Source organism: Erpetoichthys calabaricus, chromosome 1 (genome assembly GCF_900747795.2).
Source record: "Erpetoichthys calabaricus chromosome 1, fErpCal1.3, whole genome shotgun sequence".
In the NCBI taxonomy this organism is placed as follows: Eukaryota; Metazoa; Chordata; class Cladistia; order Polypteriformes; family Polypteridae; genus Erpetoichthys; species Erpetoichthys calabaricus.
This window is the reverse complement of record NC_041394.2, coordinates 325425816-325444169: the sequence shown is the minus strand read 5'-3', so window position 1 is coordinate 325444169 and position 18354 is coordinate 325425816. Positions and strand designations below refer to the sequence as shown.

Here is an 18354-nt window from a genome sequence, read left to right as displayed (position 1 = left end):
TCTGCCATCACATTGTGTCATTCATCAAACTAAACAATACGGATCGTTTCTGTGAAATACACGATTAACATTTACGTTGTCTTCGGGTCTGTGGGAACCATTTAACATGTCGACAAAATTAAAATCATCAACATCTGTATTAATTGAAAATAGTTTTTCGTTTACATTCATAAAACGAAATATACATTATAATTATAATGTTAGCACCACATTAGAGTTTAGTAAAACGTTAATAATAAAAGTGATTACGTTTTTTAAAATGTACTATGCATGTGTGCAATATTGTTCTAAACCAATTTAGAATGAACATTTAAGCCTATCTAATATTTTTAAACATGTATGTGAAGAAAACGGCAATAGATATTCTACATTGAATTATGCTATATATTAATTGCATTATATAGAATTGCTCTAGTTTTTGTCACTTATTATTTATTTATGTAGCACCCTTCCTATGCCCAAAATTCAGAAAGAACAACAGGACCTATATAACATTGGCTACAAATAATAACTTCACTAAATAAAGATAAATACAGGATATACAAAACATTCAAATAGAATAAAAGACAATAATGCAGACTAAAATACAACATATAATACTACAAAAAAATTTTGAACAAATAACATAAATTGTGATAAGAATTCAAACCCTGAGTACCTGGACAGATAGAGGAGGTAAACTAAAAGAAGGGGCAGAATGTCAGGTCTGTTTAATGTCTTCCTAAACAAATGAGTTAAAATAAATGAATGGAGTCAGCTGATGTCATTAATTTTGGGAGGTCATTCCAAAGTCAGGGTGCTATATACAGCTGAAGGCCCTGCTGTCACCTACAGAGTGCAGGTTAGTGTGGGGGGCACAGAATGAGAGGACCTTAGTGAGCAGGTCAAGAACAGAATTTGATATTCAGTCCTATAAGACACAGGGAGCAGTGAAGGTGCAGCAGGATGGCTGTGATGTGCTCGCTGTTACTCAGGTACTCAGGGTTTGCATTTTTATCACAATTTATGTTATTTGTTCAAGATTTTTTTGTAGTATTATATGTTGTATTTTAGTCTGCATTATTGTCTTTTATTCTATTTGAATATTTTGTATATCCTGTATTTATCTTTATTTAGTGAAGATATTATCTGTAGCCAATGTTATATAGGTCTTCTTGTTCTTTCTGAGTTTTTGGAATAGGAAGGGTGCTATATAAATAAATTGTGTTCTTTTTAGTATTTTTATTTTATTTCTTTTGATGGCCCATTATTTATAATAATAAGTGACAAAAACTAGAGCAGTTCTATATAAGACAATTAATATATAGCATAATTCAATGTAGAATATCTATTGCCATTTTCTTCACATACATGTTTAAAAATATTAGATTGGCTTAAATGTTTATTCTAAATTGGTTTAGAACAATATTACACACATGCATAGTACATTTTAAAAAATGTAATAACTTTTATTATTAATGTTTTACTAAACTCTAACGTGGTGCTAACATTATAATTATAATGTATATTTTGTTTTATGAATGTAAACAAAAAAACTATTTTCAATTAACACAGATCTTGTTGATTTTAATTTTGTCGACATGTTAAATGGTTCCCACAGACCCGAACACAACGTAAATGTTAATAGTGTAATTCACAGATATGATCCGTATTGTTTAGTTTGATGTATGACACGATGTGATGGCAGAAACTTTCTGGACTTCACAATGATGTGTATTATTTGGTTTGATATACTGTTTTTCCTTCTCATTTTTATCACTTAATTTCTGAACGGGTCCTTGACCCGAAGTTATTTTCGAGGCTTTGCCGAGACCTGCCGAAACTTTCCAAAAGTAATTTTACGAAGTCAGTCCTAAAACGACGGTGACGTCACTTTCGGGTCTGTAACTGTGGGTCTACAACTGCGGTGACGTATGGTGCTGTGGCTTTGCAAGTGGATGCTACTCGATCCAGGCGCCCTGGTGGGACAAGGTCCCTGGCCATCTGCCACACTACCTACATAGACTCTCATATAGAGTTGTGACACACTTAAAAATTAAATGGAAAACAATGAAACACTTTCTCTAATGCAGAAATAAAATTAGAACGCACACATGATTATGAATATCAGAGTTTCATGAATTGAAAACGTATTCATCCATACATAATAAAATATTTACAACTATAAGTATGATACAATAAATCAAAAATGAAAGATTGGGAAGAGCACAAATCAGGTTGAAGCAACCGCCAGGTACACACAACATACTCTCTGACTGAAGCAAAGAATGGACAAGGTGGGCACATCGCCTTTCCGCACTCCTCTTGTGCGTACAAAGTATGTTCCATTAGGATGTCCCTAGCATAATCTGTAACTTGGGTACAGTAAAGTTTGGGTGCTCAAAGAATGAGAATTAAATTGAATGTAAATTGAGAGGCATCCGCATATTTCTTATCTCGTGTAACATAATGAAAACATAGGTCAATATTAAATTTGTAAAATGCTCACACACACAAAATATCAAAATATTTACTCACATCAATTTTGAGCTTCGATTCCTCAGCCCGTCACACAGGAGACGAACTCCTGAATCCCCCAGTTTGTTGCCTTCCAGCCACAGGGCAGTCAGGTGTGAATGTTCTGAAGAAAGAGCCGAGCAGAGAGCAGTGCAGCATCCTGAGGTGAGGCCACATGACACAAGCCTGTAGTGATCAGGAGAAAGGAAGGGAGTGGCTGAGGCTTAACTTCATGTTTGATAAATATACAAAATGGCAGCATCCAGAGGAAATGGGTAAACACAATGCTGATGGGACAAAAATGATCAAAAACACCAATAAATTCATATTGCCACCTAAGTGATCTGTAGCTCTGCCATGAATGACATTGGCACAAGATTGTTATGAATGATGGCAGTACAACCCTATTATAGGGTTATTAACCCTAATACAGGAATCCTAACCTTGGATTCACAACGTTCTAATAACAACAAAGAGTGGTAGTGAGTGCTAAAATTTTTATGGCTTTAAATTTATTGACAATGATTTTCTTCAGCATTTCTGAACTTTTGCAATTGCAATATTTACAACCCTTACCCATTCTTAGACCTGATATTTGCTTGCTTGTTTAAAACATTCTTCGGCTCTGTGTTTGTCTAAGAGTACACTCAATTTTAGATAGATAGATAGATAGATAGATAGATAGATAGATAGATAGATAGATAGATAGATAGATAGATAGATAGATAGATAGATAGATAGATAGATAGATAGATAGATAGATCAAACAAACATCATTTGCCCAAAAAGTTTCAATAGCCTCCCAAGACTTGACTCCCTAAGAAAACAAAGAGAACTCCAAAAAAAAAAAAGAACCCTTGTCATAAAAAAACAATGGAAAAGATCTCCACACCTAGTAGTATAACAAAAAGGTGAAATAAGGAGTAGGCTAAGCACCTCATGAGTCACCCAGGCAGATGAATGTAGCATAACATGACACCATGTTCTCAAACCTCTCTATCTGTTTTAGGATCAGGGAATTCTACGGCCTATCTCGGTAGCACTGGTACAACATAGTAGACAACCCTGTACACGGGGTCTGATTATTTACAGAGTCCACTAACACACATTCTCTCTTAGAGGGCAAATTTAGTATTGACAGATAACCTAATGCACACTCTTTGATATGGTTTGCTGGAGTACCTGCGGATAAACACACACACAGACCACACATTATATTTACTTGCTTGGCTGATGCCTTAATCCAAGGCAACTTACAACAACTGAGATACATTTCTTTTGCTTTTCCATTTGGAGCACAGGCAGGTGAATTGACTTCTTCAGTGTCAGTAGTTGGATTTGCACTCCCATCCTTATGGTCTTTATAGTCTTAACCACTATAAACTCTGCCTGCCTACACAGACAATAACCAGATACAGGATTTGAACCCTGAATGCCAGATCTGTTTGACAGCAGGCATATTGTAAATTTATATTTAGAATTTGTACTGTACAAATATGTTTTAATGAGATACCGACTATATGCTCACATCAGTTTATTCATCTGTGATGGAGGCCTAACACCCTCCAACAGCTTTTACTCACCACAACTTCTCTAATTTACAGAGTGGGTTCTTCAGCCCTTCACACAGCAGATGCACCCCTGAATCCCTCAGTTTATTGTCGGTCAGGTCCAGCTCTGTCAGGTAGGAGTCTTGTACACACAGAACCAAGGAGAGTGCCTCACTACATTTATAGGTCAGACCACAGGACACCAGCCTGCAGAAATAAGGAGGGAGTGAAAAGGTTTGCCATTTAAAACCCTTTACTCTGATGGTAACATCTTGAAGCCAGTATGGGTCCTGGAAATCTTACTTTCCAAGCTGCTAACAAATCTTACAACTTTTCACATGTGAGGATATCAACAACTGGTTGCTGGTACTGCTAAGGAGGTACTGAGTGATTTGTTAATTGTAGAGAGAGAAGTACTGTATAGATTAAATAGGCTGAATTCAAACAAATCACCAGGACCAGATAACATTTACCCTCGAGTTCTTAAGGCGGTACATATTGTAACCACAAATGAGCTCCAGAAAGCCTCAAACCACAGACATGGCATTACAGCACACAATATATGCACAACGAATTTTTATTCTTCCCAAAAGCACCTTTCCATCAACCTCTCCAACAATTAGCCACAATAATGAAATAAACCAACAATAAATCAGCTATTCTTCCTCCTTCCGTACGCCAGTTAATTGTTACCCGCTGCCTCCCGACTGCGACGCGTTCGTGTGTTGCTCCTTTTTAAGCCAGACCCAGCAATTCTTCCGGTGTCATGCAGAATCTTCCGGGAAGCACTCCCGGGCAATAAAGAAAGTAGGGAGGTCCTCCCTTGACTGCACCCTCTGTCAGCCCATAGGGCTGCATTTCTGGACTCCATCTCCTAAGCACCCTTACAGTTGTCCCAACTGGATTGTTGTATGAGGACCACTGCCACCTGGCATATGGGGGATGGAATCGCTTTCTACTCTTGGCTTCCGCTTGTCCATTTATTAATTCGTATCAGCTGGGTACAAAAGTATTTTCCTGTCCCGTCAGCCACTTTGTGTGCATTGTCGTACTGGCCTCCCATCTGAGTAATGTATTTTTCTCCGTCTCTTCAAGGATGTCCGTTCTCCTCCTACAATATATAAACCCTTGCCACATATTTTACACAAAAAAGAAACGACCAATTTGCGTAATATAAGATGAAATGCTTAGATGCTGTTTCATAAGTAAGGGGGAGGGAGGAAAATGAATATTAAAAGCCGATTGAAACAGGGGTACTTTGCTCTTCTGCTTTGCAAAGCATGAATCCATGTAGTCATCTGTGACTGAATAAAGACTGATTGATTGAACTATTCCTGTCTTCCTCAGGGGTTACTTCCACAACATCATCAGTGCAACCCTAGAAACGTCAGACCTTTGGCTTCTTATCCACTTGAGATTGCTAAAAGAATCTAAAAATTTGCGTGTAACTTTGATTGCTAATCCGCTGTTGAATCTCGGGTTTTGTTTTTGGTTACTCACAGATTGGTCTGACAATTAGTTAACAAATTTGTCTCATCTTCTTGCCCTTCTTCTTTAAAATGCTGTGTCTCTCTGTCTGAGAAACTGGTCAAACTTTTCACAAATGTTATAACGGTTTCCTTCACACAGAGAACCACAGACACATTAAAAAAAGTAGACAGGAGGACTTTTCGGGGCCTTACTTTCGTTAAAAAGAATTAGTGAGATCTTTGGGATGTTTCTCAAGATTGCTGTCATGTTCTGAAGAAACCAAATTAGCTCTCAGATTGCTGAATGGGTGACTCCTTGAGACCTGAAGCTGTGTTGTTCTTTCTAATGGTATTACGGCTTGCAGTGTGCAATCACCATGACCTGAGTGGGTCACGACAGCACTTTACCAAGGAATCACACCTGGCTCTGACCATCATGCAATGCAAGTTGTAAGAGAGCAAAACTGATGCAGCTTTATTCACCTCATGGTGGTCCTTTCTAAACTTTATCATCAATCTGTTTAAGTTTTCATGCCAGGAACCACACTGACTGTTAATGACACACTCACGCTTGGCACCTGTGCGCCCACATGATCGTAGTGCACCATACACATTTCTGTAGATCGCCAGTGCCATGGACCACTCTTGCAATACTCACTGACTACCAGTGCCACAAACTTGTTCTTGGTATGGTTTCATGTGGGTGTCACCCTTCAGAATCACCCCAAGAGTTTGATTTTCACTTTCCTTGTATTTTGTTATTTTTAGGTTAATTTTAGTCAATCACTTCATAATTGTTAATCCTCTCTATTTTTGTTCTTTTTGCTAACTTAACTATGTCCCCCATTGTTTCTATCTAGTTGCACTGTTAAGTAATCATTTGTTGTGGACAGTGGAGGGTGACATCAATAATTAAACAGGCCCAGGTACTCAAATCAAGCTCGTCGTAGCACCCGAGGGCTACTTTAGACTCCTTCAGACATTGCATTTTCATGTGTACTTATGCTTTCTTTTTGTATCTGTTTTTCGGACTATGGCGACATAATTTTGTTACTACCCAGTTTTTTACTTTTTTCGTCTTTGTGCTTCGGGGTTTGATCTTTCGATTTTGGCTCTGCACCTTTGCTAAATACTTATGTTTTAATGTTCATTTTGTATTCTTTGATTCATGGTTTTTGAATTTATTGAATTAGTCGTTTGGCATTTTTTTTCATGTAGCATTTTGTATTTTTCTTGAATTTTGTTATTTTAGATTTTTTTTTATAAATTACCTGCTTAAAAAAAATTAAAAAATGCATAAATGCAAAATTTCAACCTTAAGTCTACTGTGGGGCAGAGAAACAAAATCAGTCTAACATCAAACTCAAGAAGCGGCCTTTCAGCTTGCAGAGACCCAACAAAAAATGCTTTACTATTCAAATACTCAGAAAGAGAAGGGGGAACTGTGGAAAAAAACCCTGGCCAATCATACATATTTGCATTGTTAAAGAATTTACTAAACAAACAATTAGACAAAAAAGGCAAATCTAAGCCACCTAAACTAGTCAGTAATATATTAATGCTAAATCAAATAAGGGCGGCGCAGTGGCACAGTCGGTAGCACTGCTGCCTCGCAGTTAGGAGACCCGGGTTCACTTCCTGGGTCCTCCCTGCGTGGAGTTTGCATGTTCTCCCCATGTCTGTGTGGGTTTCCTCCGGGCACTCCGGTTTCCTCCCACAGTCCAAAGACATGCAGGTTAGGTGGATTGGCGATTCTAAATTGGCCCTAGTGTGTGTTTGGTGTGTGGGTGTGTTTGTGTGTGTCCTGCGGTGGGTTGGCACCCTGCCCGGGATTGGTTCCTGCCTTGTGCCCTGTGTTGGCTGGGATTGGCTCTAGCAGACACCTGTGACCCTGTGTTCGGCTTCAGCGGGTTGGAAACTGGATGGATGGATGGATAAATCAAATAAAATGCCAGTTTATAAAGTTTACAGTCCTGGTAGAAGCCCAAATGCTGTACTATTGGTCAGGCTTACTCCCTTAGTCTCTACATGGACATGGATAATCAACAGAATAAACTAACTAGTAGCTCTTTATTATTACATTCAAACTGACATTGAAAATGTGAATTGATTACAATAAAATGTAAAAAGGGGGGAACAAAAATATTTTTTTAATCATAAATTATCCATTAACCTGGCTGCCGAGAGTACTGTGTTACCATCTTAAATACTGATGCCATGATGTCACAATACCGGTGACCATGTGGTAAGAAAAAAGTACCAATTGTACACAACATGGCTGTGGCCATGAAAATCAAGCATGAAATGGGGGTGAAAATCAACAAAATAGCAGCATTATGATGTCATTGATATGACCATAATATGAAGTAACAAATTAAAAAACAGCATGAAATAAAATTAGGAGTAAATATGTGGAAAAACTGAAACTCAAGCACATTAACTACAATCATCCTCACAAAGTGGACGGCTGCATGCTTTCCATTTAATGACTGTTGTGGCCTGTAGGGGGCATCACTGAGCCCCAAACCTCCAGACACAATTACTCTACAACAGTAGTTCAACTAAAGTGCTTTTAATTTAAATAATACCTTCATACAGGCTTCTTTTGTTCAAAATACTGCACAACTCCATAAACATAAATTATTACTCACCGTACATGTCTAGAGCGGCTCAGACCTTCCGTCAGTCTTCTGGTGCAACGTGTGGTGAGATTTACTCCCGAGAGGTTAAGCTCTTCAAGTTGTCCACAGCAGCTGATAATGTAGCTCAGCCCAGCACAGTCTAGAGGAGATAATATGGTGCCTCTGATATCCAGAGTTAAATTCTTCCCAATTATGTCTCTTACTGTTTTTTTACTCTGGTACTCATAGAGCCACTGCAACACTCTCACTGCTTCACTCTTATCTTCACCTTGGAGAGTTTGTCCAGCTTTCTGCTTCACCCATGTCATAATTTGCACTGCTGGCTTACGTTCAAAATCGCCAAGGACTTCCTGTAGTGGTTTAATTACTGAAGGCCTGGACAGTCCTATGAGGAATCGTGTAATAACTTCAAACCGGCCATCTTTACAGGACTGCAGCTTCTTAAGAAGATCTTGGATTTCAACTGATGGGTCTAGGAAGACGGAGCAGGCAGCCATGAACTCCTGTAGATTGTAGTGGACAAATTTGAACGCCATCTGGTCCAGGGTGCTTTGCCTCTGCAGGATTCCTTTAAGGAAACAAGATGACAGGAATGACTGGAGACCAAAAGCAGACATCTCCATATTCTGATAAAATTCATGAATCCCATTGTCCACTCCGTAATAAGCCATCTTTCCTAGTTTCACCAGAATCCCTCGCTTGTCATCGGCTTCTTTTTTATGTTTGATGAGGATATTGTGAAGGAACATCACAAAGAGTTCAGTGGCAGTTTTGGGGGCAGCTTTTCTGTCTTCTTTGGATTTAGTGAAGTGGTCCTTCAGCACCAAACAGGTGAACCAGCAGTAGGAAGGATTGAAGCACATGGTGTAGAGGGAGGCATTCTTCTTCACGTATTGAAACACCTCAGCTTTCAGGTCAACTTCTCCAAAGAACTTCTTAAAGTACATCAGCTTTTGTTCAGTGAAGAACCCTAGGATCTCCGCAAATCGATCAACTCTTGTCTTATTAAAGGGTTCCAGGGCTCCTGGTCTGCTCGTGATCAAAATGGAAGAGCCCTTCAGTAACTTCCGTCTGATCAGACTGGTAATCAGGACATGAACGGGGAAGCAGTCTTCAAGGTTGGAGCAGAGCTTCCTCTGGGTGAAGTCCAGTTTGTGTTTGTACTCATCCAGCGCATCAAATATAAAGAGGAGAGACTTGGGCCTCAGCAGGATTTCTTTCAGCCTCACATCGTCAAGATGTTTATACTGCCTCGCAATCAGCTTTGTCAGTGAGATCTTGGGCTCCTTCTCATTTTCCTGAAGGTTCAGCTCTCTGAATTTAAACAGGAACACAAATGCAAACTTTTGATACCCTGCACCTCTGGCCCAGTCAAACAGAATTTTCTGTACCATGGTGGACTTTCCAATTCCAGGCACTCCACTGACTACAACAAGGTGTGGGGAAGACTTGACTCCAGGACTCTTTCTGAAAAGATGCTCAATCCAGATTTGCTTATATTTTTGTTTGGTCTGCTCTTCTACCAGCTCTGCATGAGTCCCTAAGGTTTTTGGAAGGTCTTGCTGAGCCTTTGTAAGGGATTCTCTCTCCTCTTCAATGACTATCAATTGTGTGTATTGGGTATTAAATGTAGTAGCTCTGATTTGTGGACATCCAGGAGAAGGCTGACCCTCCATAGCTCTTGATGATTTAAATTTAAATCTTCTGTGCGCCAACTGGAGATCTAAATGTCAAAAGTAATAGAGCAAATCAAGTGGGTCATGTTCAGGATGGAAGAAGGTATTGACCAAAAAAGGGGAATATTTGGGGTACCTTTAATATGAGTCTTAATGTGATGGGACGCGAGACTGGACTGAATGTCATTCAAGAGGTCCGGTCCTGAAAAAAAAAGAAAACAAAAAGACAGAGACAATCAGGGCCCTGTTATGGACATTCTCTTTTCCAAGTTGGTTCCTACCTTGGGACTACTGTTTTTGAAATAGACTAACAAATATGTTAATTATTCACTGATCTTTATGTTTAGCATCAGTAGTTTTTAGCTGAATATGAGCGATCAAATTTCTGAGAATGTAAGAATGAGTGGTAGCATCGAAATTGAAAATCACTAATACTTTCATAGTCATATGTAAAGGTTTCAATTATCAATTTACTGGAACTTTCATTTATCTTGCAGTGTCAAGGTGTGCATGTAAAGCGTGTTCTTAAATAAGGCTTCTATATAATCTCTATTTCTTTTTAAATAAATGACTTCTGTTATAATCTTTTTTTTTTTTAGGAATGTATTAGTGGCCTTTCTGAGTTATTGATCTTATTAATATGATGGTAACATCACCACCAGGACACCCTCTTGGATTGTTGCTCTCCTGGTATTTCCTGATGGCTGTGACCATACTATTGATAATGATGACTTCCGCTGCCAATCACGTGATGAGATGTGTATTTTTGTGGTATTTCCCTCTACTTGCCCTTTACCTGTTTTCTTTAGAGATAACTGTACTCATCAAGTTCATTAACAGGTTGGTCTACTGTTGCACTTTTAAGATTAACACACACATACATAGATATACGCATACACACAGACCCTAACCACAAAAGTACCGTATGAAAGACAAATACACATGCATGTTATTCCCTAGAACTTTAACCCACACAAGTACCGTATGAGTAACACATGCACAGTCCGCTTTCCCTAGTACTCCAAGAGACTTACTTATTATAGGTCTGAACAACGTCTTAGATATATCTCAGACCTAAATATTACCTTTGGTCTCTAAGAATATATTCAAACAAAGAAACGCTCAATGCTATAGGCCATATATCAACCAGAATCAGAATATATTTATTGTCATTGTAACAAATACAATGAAATTAGGTGCAGTCCCTGCGGTGTCAAAATATTATTAAATATAATTACAAAAGGATACGAAAGGATAAGAAGAAATAAGGTAGAACACCAACATTCAACATAAGACCTTATTGCACATGAACACTATTGCACAAGATGTCATCTATTGCACTGCTGCATTGGAGGTGATTAGGTGGCATTCAGTGCCCTAATAGCAACAGGGTAGAAACTGTTATTCAGTCTATTAGTCTTTGTTTTGATGCTTCTATATCTTTTGCCTGATGGCAACAGTTGGAACATGTTATGAGAGGGTAAAGAACAGCCAATGATCTGCTGGACAGTCTTTACGATCCACTGAAGTGTTTTCCTCTGTGCTGTTGTGCAGCTGGAAAACCACACGCAGAGGCAGTAGCACAGGATACTCTCGATAGAGCAGCGATAGAAGGACACCAGCAGTTTTTGGGGAATGTTATTTCTCCTGAGGACTCTCAAGAAATAAAGTCTCTGCTGAGCCTTCTTCGCCAGCTCAGCTGTGTTCACACCCCAGGACAGGTCTTCCATGATGTTGACTCCCAGGAAGCGGAAGTCAGCCCTGAGGAGAGCCGCTGCTGAAGCTGATGACCGAGGAGGTGTGAGAGCCCACCATACATCTAACCCTAATCAGATTCAGCTCTGAGGAACCCTGCTATTTGTCATGTGGGGGAATGAGCTACTTGCCTTATGCCTATTCGCCTAGTCCATCTATTATGGCCTGGTATTCCAAGATTTTGAAGCCCCTTAGATCCTTGATGAAGGACTGACATTGCCCAAAAACATGCTGATGAGGCAAAGCTCCAGTGTGATCACAACTGCACACAGTGAATGTACTACACCTTAATATGGACTGAAGCCTTTGGATTCATGCCCCTTATTATGTGTTTAATGATATACAGTATGTAATGTATCTTTTAAAAACTTTATTGAATTGTACACACAAGATTTATTATTTTTCACTAATATTGAACTTCTTTGGACAAATGTCACAGTGGTGCCATGGTGGATGAGTTTCTTTCATGATTACTGGCATTTTGTAAAGTTTTCTTTTGTGGCAACAGCCATGTTGCTTGTAGCTATGATCTCTGTTGCTAATCAAATGTTCAGATGTTGCTCTGACATTTGAGTTCATTGTGTTATTCCCATTTAAGATACTGGCATGGCAAAACCCGTACCTGCCTATTGGACCAAAGAACTCTCACTAACAGCTTTCGTAACTAGAACTAAGGGGAACTTAAAGATGCTTCCAAGGAGATTTAGGTTTAGGACCCTTGCTTTCCATTTTACCTTTGCTTCTTGTCTCTGGTTTTGTTATTTAGGTTCATCTCCAACTTCCCAGTTGTTATCCCCAGCCATTTTTCATATTCTCTCATCTCTTAAATTAATTTTTCCTAGTTATCCTCTGACACCGACTGTATTGTCCTTTGGCCCAATCACAACACATAGTTTAAAACTGTAACAGATCCTCTCACTGCCCTACAAAAACTGAAGAGCACAAGAACTTGCATTAATCCATAAGTCTATCACCGTCAGTGTGAATGCCTGCCTGGTTAATTAGCTTCTAAATAAACTTTGAAAAAGTTTAAAATAAATAAATAAAATAAAGTACTGAAAAGAAATTTGAAAAGAGAATAGGCTTTAATAACGGAAATCCTCAAATCATGAAGAAAAATGAAGAAGAACAGCCTAATCATAAATGGAAAAGTTGCTTCAAAAATATTAAAGCAGTTTGACGAATCTGGTTTATCCAAAAATATCCAAAGAGCGGACAACCTGACTATGTTTCCATGTCAACAACAAAGTTTATTTCTATAGCATATTTTCGTACAAATGGTGTAGTTCAAAGTGCTTTACAAGATGAAGAAAAAAATTATAAAAAATAAAAATAACATTAGGCAATACTAAATAACAAAGAATAAAGTAAAGTCCAATGGACAGAAAAAACAAACAAAAAATACAGAGGGCTGGAGAAAAAAAAAACAAAATCTGCAGGGGTTCAAAGGCCACCAGACCACCTAGCCCCTATTAGGCATTCTACCTAAGAACCTTTGTCAGCTTTCATCACATCCCAAAATGGTCAAGACCAAAAAAAACATGTGACCATGACATACTGTGGCTGTATAAAATAAAAGAATGGCAGCAAACAAAACAAAAAAGAAAATTATGATAAAAAAGTACAATGTAATGCAAAAAAATCGCTGTCAAATAGCTATTAAATTTAACAGCTGGGTAGAACTTTCTAGCAGGTCACTGGTGTAATAATAGTTGGAGACCTCTGAAACATGTTATGCAAGTAAAATGAGTTTGAAACAAAGGAGTAAAAGACATGGAAGGAGATCTGGAGCTTCTGTAAAATCTGCAGTGCAAATTGACCCACATAGGTTTTGCTGCTTTCTGCTTTTCATTACAGGCTTGATTTTCCTCATAATACTTTCCTAAATTGTACTTTCTTTACTTACCTAACATTTACAGTTAAATCTTTACATACATGTTCATAGTAAGTAATACAATTTTATTCACTCACCTCCCTCTGCCAGCTCTTCCAGCATTCTTGTCAAGGTCTGGGATGGAAATCTTGCAAGCTCTTCTGCTAGTGTCACCCATAGACTGACCAGAACCTCTCTGTCCTTCTTCATCATATCACCGATGAAAGACTCTACACCTGCAGCCCCTTCAGACTTTTCTTTGGCTTTAAACCTCTGAAAAACAGACACGGGGCAGAGGTTTACTTGGAAGGATAATAGTTGGGGTGTCTGGTTTAACGATCCTTGGCAGGAGACAGTGGTCATTTCATGCACTCACATCTCTGATCCTTTTCCTTATTTCTTTGTATTTACCTTCAGAGAAAGGCAGAAATTTATTTTTTTTTTTATTTAGGATTGGGAGATGAAACCTAAATCTAAACCTAAATCAAAAATTGTAATCAAAAAGTTAGTCCAATCTTTTATCACAATCTAATACATAAACCAAATAGTGAAGTTGAGAGGAAAAATGAAGAGGTCTAAGAAGTGCATGGAACTGAACTTTATACCCTTGTATGTAATCAGAATATAAGTTTAATAAGTCATTGTGCTCAGTGCAAATATTTTAAATCTGCTTTTCTTTTATTTCTACTCACATGCAAAGATTAGCCAGATTTAGTACAGGGGTCCAGCATTTAGAACTGCAAGCCAAAGCATTTTAAGACAAGACAAGTTAAGGACAACTGCGAAATGGGCAATGTGCACTATTTCTGTATGTCAAACTCAGCATGAAGTTGTGCCCTTTCTTTGCCTTGTTTGGAATTGCATGATTCACCTAAGTGGGGGCCTGCACCTGGAGAAAGAGTATAAAGCCTTGGAACGTTGCCCGACACACCTTTGAAGCAGACGGACGGATGGGAGATAATGTCATCCAATCCTGAAAATCCTTCCAACGCAGCGATGAAAATGGCAGACTCTATACATCGGGCCACCACTTCAGTGATGGTCTTGTCATTGCTTCCTCGTCTGTTATGCAGAGTAAACCGTCATTAAAGAAAGCTAAGTTATTTTTAATATGTGATTTCTTACCGCCATATCACTAAGGGAGAGGTAGTGCCTTTTTATATTATACTGTATCTATATAGTTTTTTATATTATACAGTCATATGAAAAAGTTTGGGAACCCATCTCAGCCTGCATAATAATTTACATTCAACAAAAAAGATAACAGTGGTATGTCTTTCATTTCCTAGGAACATCTGAGTACTGGGGTGTTTTCCGAACTAAGATTTATAGTGAAGCAGTATTTAGTTGTATAAAAAATTAAATCAAATGTGAAAAACTGGCTGTGCAAAAATGTGGGTCGCCTTGTAATTTTGCTGATTTCAATGCATGTAACTGTTCAATACTGATTACTTGTAACACCAAATTAGTTGGATTAGCTCGTTAAGCCTTGAACTTCATAGACAGGTGTGTCCAATCATGAGAAAAGGTATTTAAGGTGGTGAACTGCAAGTTGTGCTTCCCTTTGACTCTCCTCTGAAGAGTGACAGCATGGGATCCTCAAAGCAACTCTCAAAAGATCTGAAAACAAAGATTGTTCAGTCTCCTGGTTTAGGGGAAGGCTACAAAAAGCTCTCAGAGGTTTAAACTGTCAGTTTCAACTGTAAGGAATGTAATCAGGAAATGGAAGGCCACAGACACAGTTGCTGTTAAACCCAGCAGGTCTGGCAGGCCAAGAAAAATACAGGAGCGGAATATGTGCAGGATTGTGAGAATGGTTACAGACAACCCACAGATCACCTCCAAAGACCTGCAAGAACATCTTGCTGTAGATGGTGTATCTGTACGTCGTTCTACGATTCAGCACAATTTGCACAAAAAACATCTGTATGGCAGAGTGATGAGAAAGAAGCCCTTTCTGCACTCACGCCACAAACAGAGTCGCTTGTTGTATGCAAATGCTCATTTAGACAAGCCAGATTCATTTTGGAACAAAGTGCTTTGGACTGATGAGACAAAAATTGAGTTATTTGGTCATAACAAAAACCGCTTTGCATGGCGGAAGATCACCACATTCCAAGAAAAACACCTGCTACCAACTGTCAAATTTGGTGGAGGTTCCATAATGCTGTGGGGCTGTGTGGCTAGTTCAGGGACTGGAACCCTTGTTAAAGTCGAGGGTCGGATGAATTCAACCCAGTATCAACAAATTCTTCAGGATAATGTTCAAGCATCAGTCACAAAGTTGAAGTTCCGCAGGAGTTGGATATTCCAACAAGACAATGACCCGAAACGCATTTCGAAATCTACAAAGGCATTCATGCAGAGGGAGAAGTACAATGTTCTGCAATGGCCATCACAGTCCCCTGACTTGAATATCATCGAAAATCTATGGGATGATTTGAAGCAGGCTGTCCATGCTCAGCAGCCATCAAATTTAACTGAACTGGAGAGATTTTGTATGGAAGAATGGTCAGAAATACCTCCATCCAGAATCAAAGGCTATAGGAGGCGTCTAGTGGCTGTTATATTTGCAAAAGGAGACTCAACTAAGAATTGATGTAATATCTCTGTTGGGGTGCCCAAATTTTTGCACCTCTCTAATTTTGTTATGATGTATATTGCATATTTTATGTTAATCCAATAAACTTAATGTCACTGCTGAAATACTACTGTTTCCATAAGGCATGTCATATATTAAAGGGAAGTTGCTACTTTGAAAGCTCAGCCAATGATAAACAAAAATCCAAAGAATTAAGAGGGGTTCCCAGACTTTTTCATATGACTGTATCTATATAGTTTCAGTGATGTAGCATGCCGCAATTTCAAAAGAACTTATTCCAACCAGGGAGCGAGTACCCCCAGCTGTATACACTTTGACCCCTAATGACACATACAGTATAACCCCTGACTTTACCCAAAGCAATGCCAAGCAACAGCTAAAACAAAATAATCAAGCAGAATAGCCTAAAAAACTAACAACTTCTGAAAGAAGCATTCTAACAAAAAACAAACATCAAAAATGAATTATTTCAGGTAACATGGAGTGACATGGCTTCTATTCATATCTCCATTCTTCACCTTTCAGGTCCCTTCTTCACAATCAGTGTCCTGCCCACACACATAGTCCAATTTGAAGGATGATAAGCCTCACCTTTCTTCCAAGTAAGAACCACTATGGTGCACTTATTTTTTTGCTGCCTGACCCTCTCAGCAAGTCCTATCGTTAGATCAACAGTTAAAAAGGGTATTAGAAAATCTAAAAGGCAGTTGGAGAGAAATATTATGGGAATGGTGAAGGATGACATGAAGAGATTTCTTTCAATATTTTGGTAAAAAAATTGATGGTCAAGAAGGAGGTGAAGTATGTCAAGAAAATTAAGGGCAAACTAATAAATAGATAATAAAATAATAAATCCCCCAAACTTGCATTTTTCTGAGGTTGTGTTGAAAAACTCAAAAACCTCCCAGAAATAGCAGAGTCTATCAAGGAGATACTTAGTGATTTGGAAATTGTAGAGGGAGAAGAGCTGCTTGGATTAAATAGGCTGAAATCTTACAAATCACCAGGGCCAGATATCCTAGAGCGCTTAAAGAGGTTAGTCAGCACACACATATTTTTGGTGAGGAAAGTTTTAAGGACTTGGGGGCTGCTAAATATTTTCCAATTATATGAAGAGGATGATTAGGCAGATCTAAGAAACTACAGGCCAGAAAGTTTTGCATGCATCGCAGGTAAATTAATGTAAGGAATTATTAAGGAAATATTCGAACAGCACATGGCAAGAACAGGAGTGTCAGTGAGCAGTCAACGTCAGATCAGAGGAGGGAGTTTGTATTTTCACAAATACTGTGTGTTGGAACTCTATGAGAAGACAGTAAAACCATGTGATCAGAGCATTGCATACAATATTATTTATCTCGATTGTCAGACAGCTTTTCATAAGCTACCTGTGCTACGCTGTGTTTTTGAACCCCTACATGGATTTAATCTTGTGTATCTTGTAGTTCGTGACTGACTGGAAACCAATAGTGAGGGAGAGACGCAAACAAGATTTCAGGTGCAGAAATGATTGCTGTCCTTTATTGTAGCAAGTGCCAATTAAACAATTATTAAAGATTAGTGTCATGCATTTATTCCAAACACAGTCAAATCAGCAATGGCACAAAAACAAGGTTCCTCTCTCCGAGTCCACAGCTACTAGTGGCTTTCTTAGCTAATTTTGAACCCTTTCTCAAAGTTTGTCAGGCAGTGCTGGATCACTGCTAAAACTGTGACTTTGGTATTGATACCAACTTTAGGTCTTCACTTCTGGTACCAAAATAGTTTGAAAGCAAATCACAGCTAACTCCAAACCCTCGTCTTACTCCAGCCTACCTGATGCCCCACCCAACTACTCGCTTCTCTGGGATGTCACGCCATCGCACCACACTGCTTCCTTCTTGAACCCTTGAAGTCCTGATCTTGTCGAAGCAATGGGGGGAGTACCCCCCGTGAAGTCTCAATCACATTGTAACTGATCATCGTTTTATGAAGTTTATGAAATGGATGTTTTCCCATAACTACAACGGCAAATGCTGACGGAAGGAATGGAGCGGAGAATTGAAAGGAAAGCTGACGATTACTTCCTGTACTGAATATTCAGAAATGCTGCTCTCATACCATTTTAAAATGTGGGTTTTCATTGTGTATAATGCACAATACTAGTGCTGGGAAGCCATTCACACTGTCTCCCTCATAGTGGCGGACAACCACTGGGATGACAGTCCTTTTTTAACGCAAAGACATGCAGGTGCTTGTAGTTCTCCAAGTCCCATGGATGATCTGGGCTAACCTCCACCATGTGCATCCTC

At 38.8% G+C, this 18354-nt stretch overlaps 1 protein-coding gene across 3 annotated transcripts in view; it reads right to left on the bottom strand.

Moving 5' to 3' along the window:
• LOC114664411 (NACHT, LRR and PYD domains-containing protein 3-like) overlaps positions 1-18354 on the bottom strand; it is a 43083-nt gene that overhangs the window by 7583 nt on the left and 17146 nt on the right. For all 3 annotated transcript variants that reach the window (XM_028818496.2, XM_028818511.2, XM_028818504.2), the window contains 5 exons: positions 13560-13734; positions 9970-10035; positions 8167-9880; positions 4080-4253; positions 2518-2682 (listed from right to left, as the gene is read on the bottom strand). In XM_028818496.2, coding sequence (XP_028674329.1) covers positions 2518-2682; positions 4080-4253; positions 8167-9880; positions 9970-10035; positions 13560-13734 — 2294 coding nt within the window. The remainder of the gene's footprint in view (positions 1-2517; positions 2683-4079; positions 4254-8166; positions 9881-9969; positions 10036-13559; positions 13735-18354) is intronic.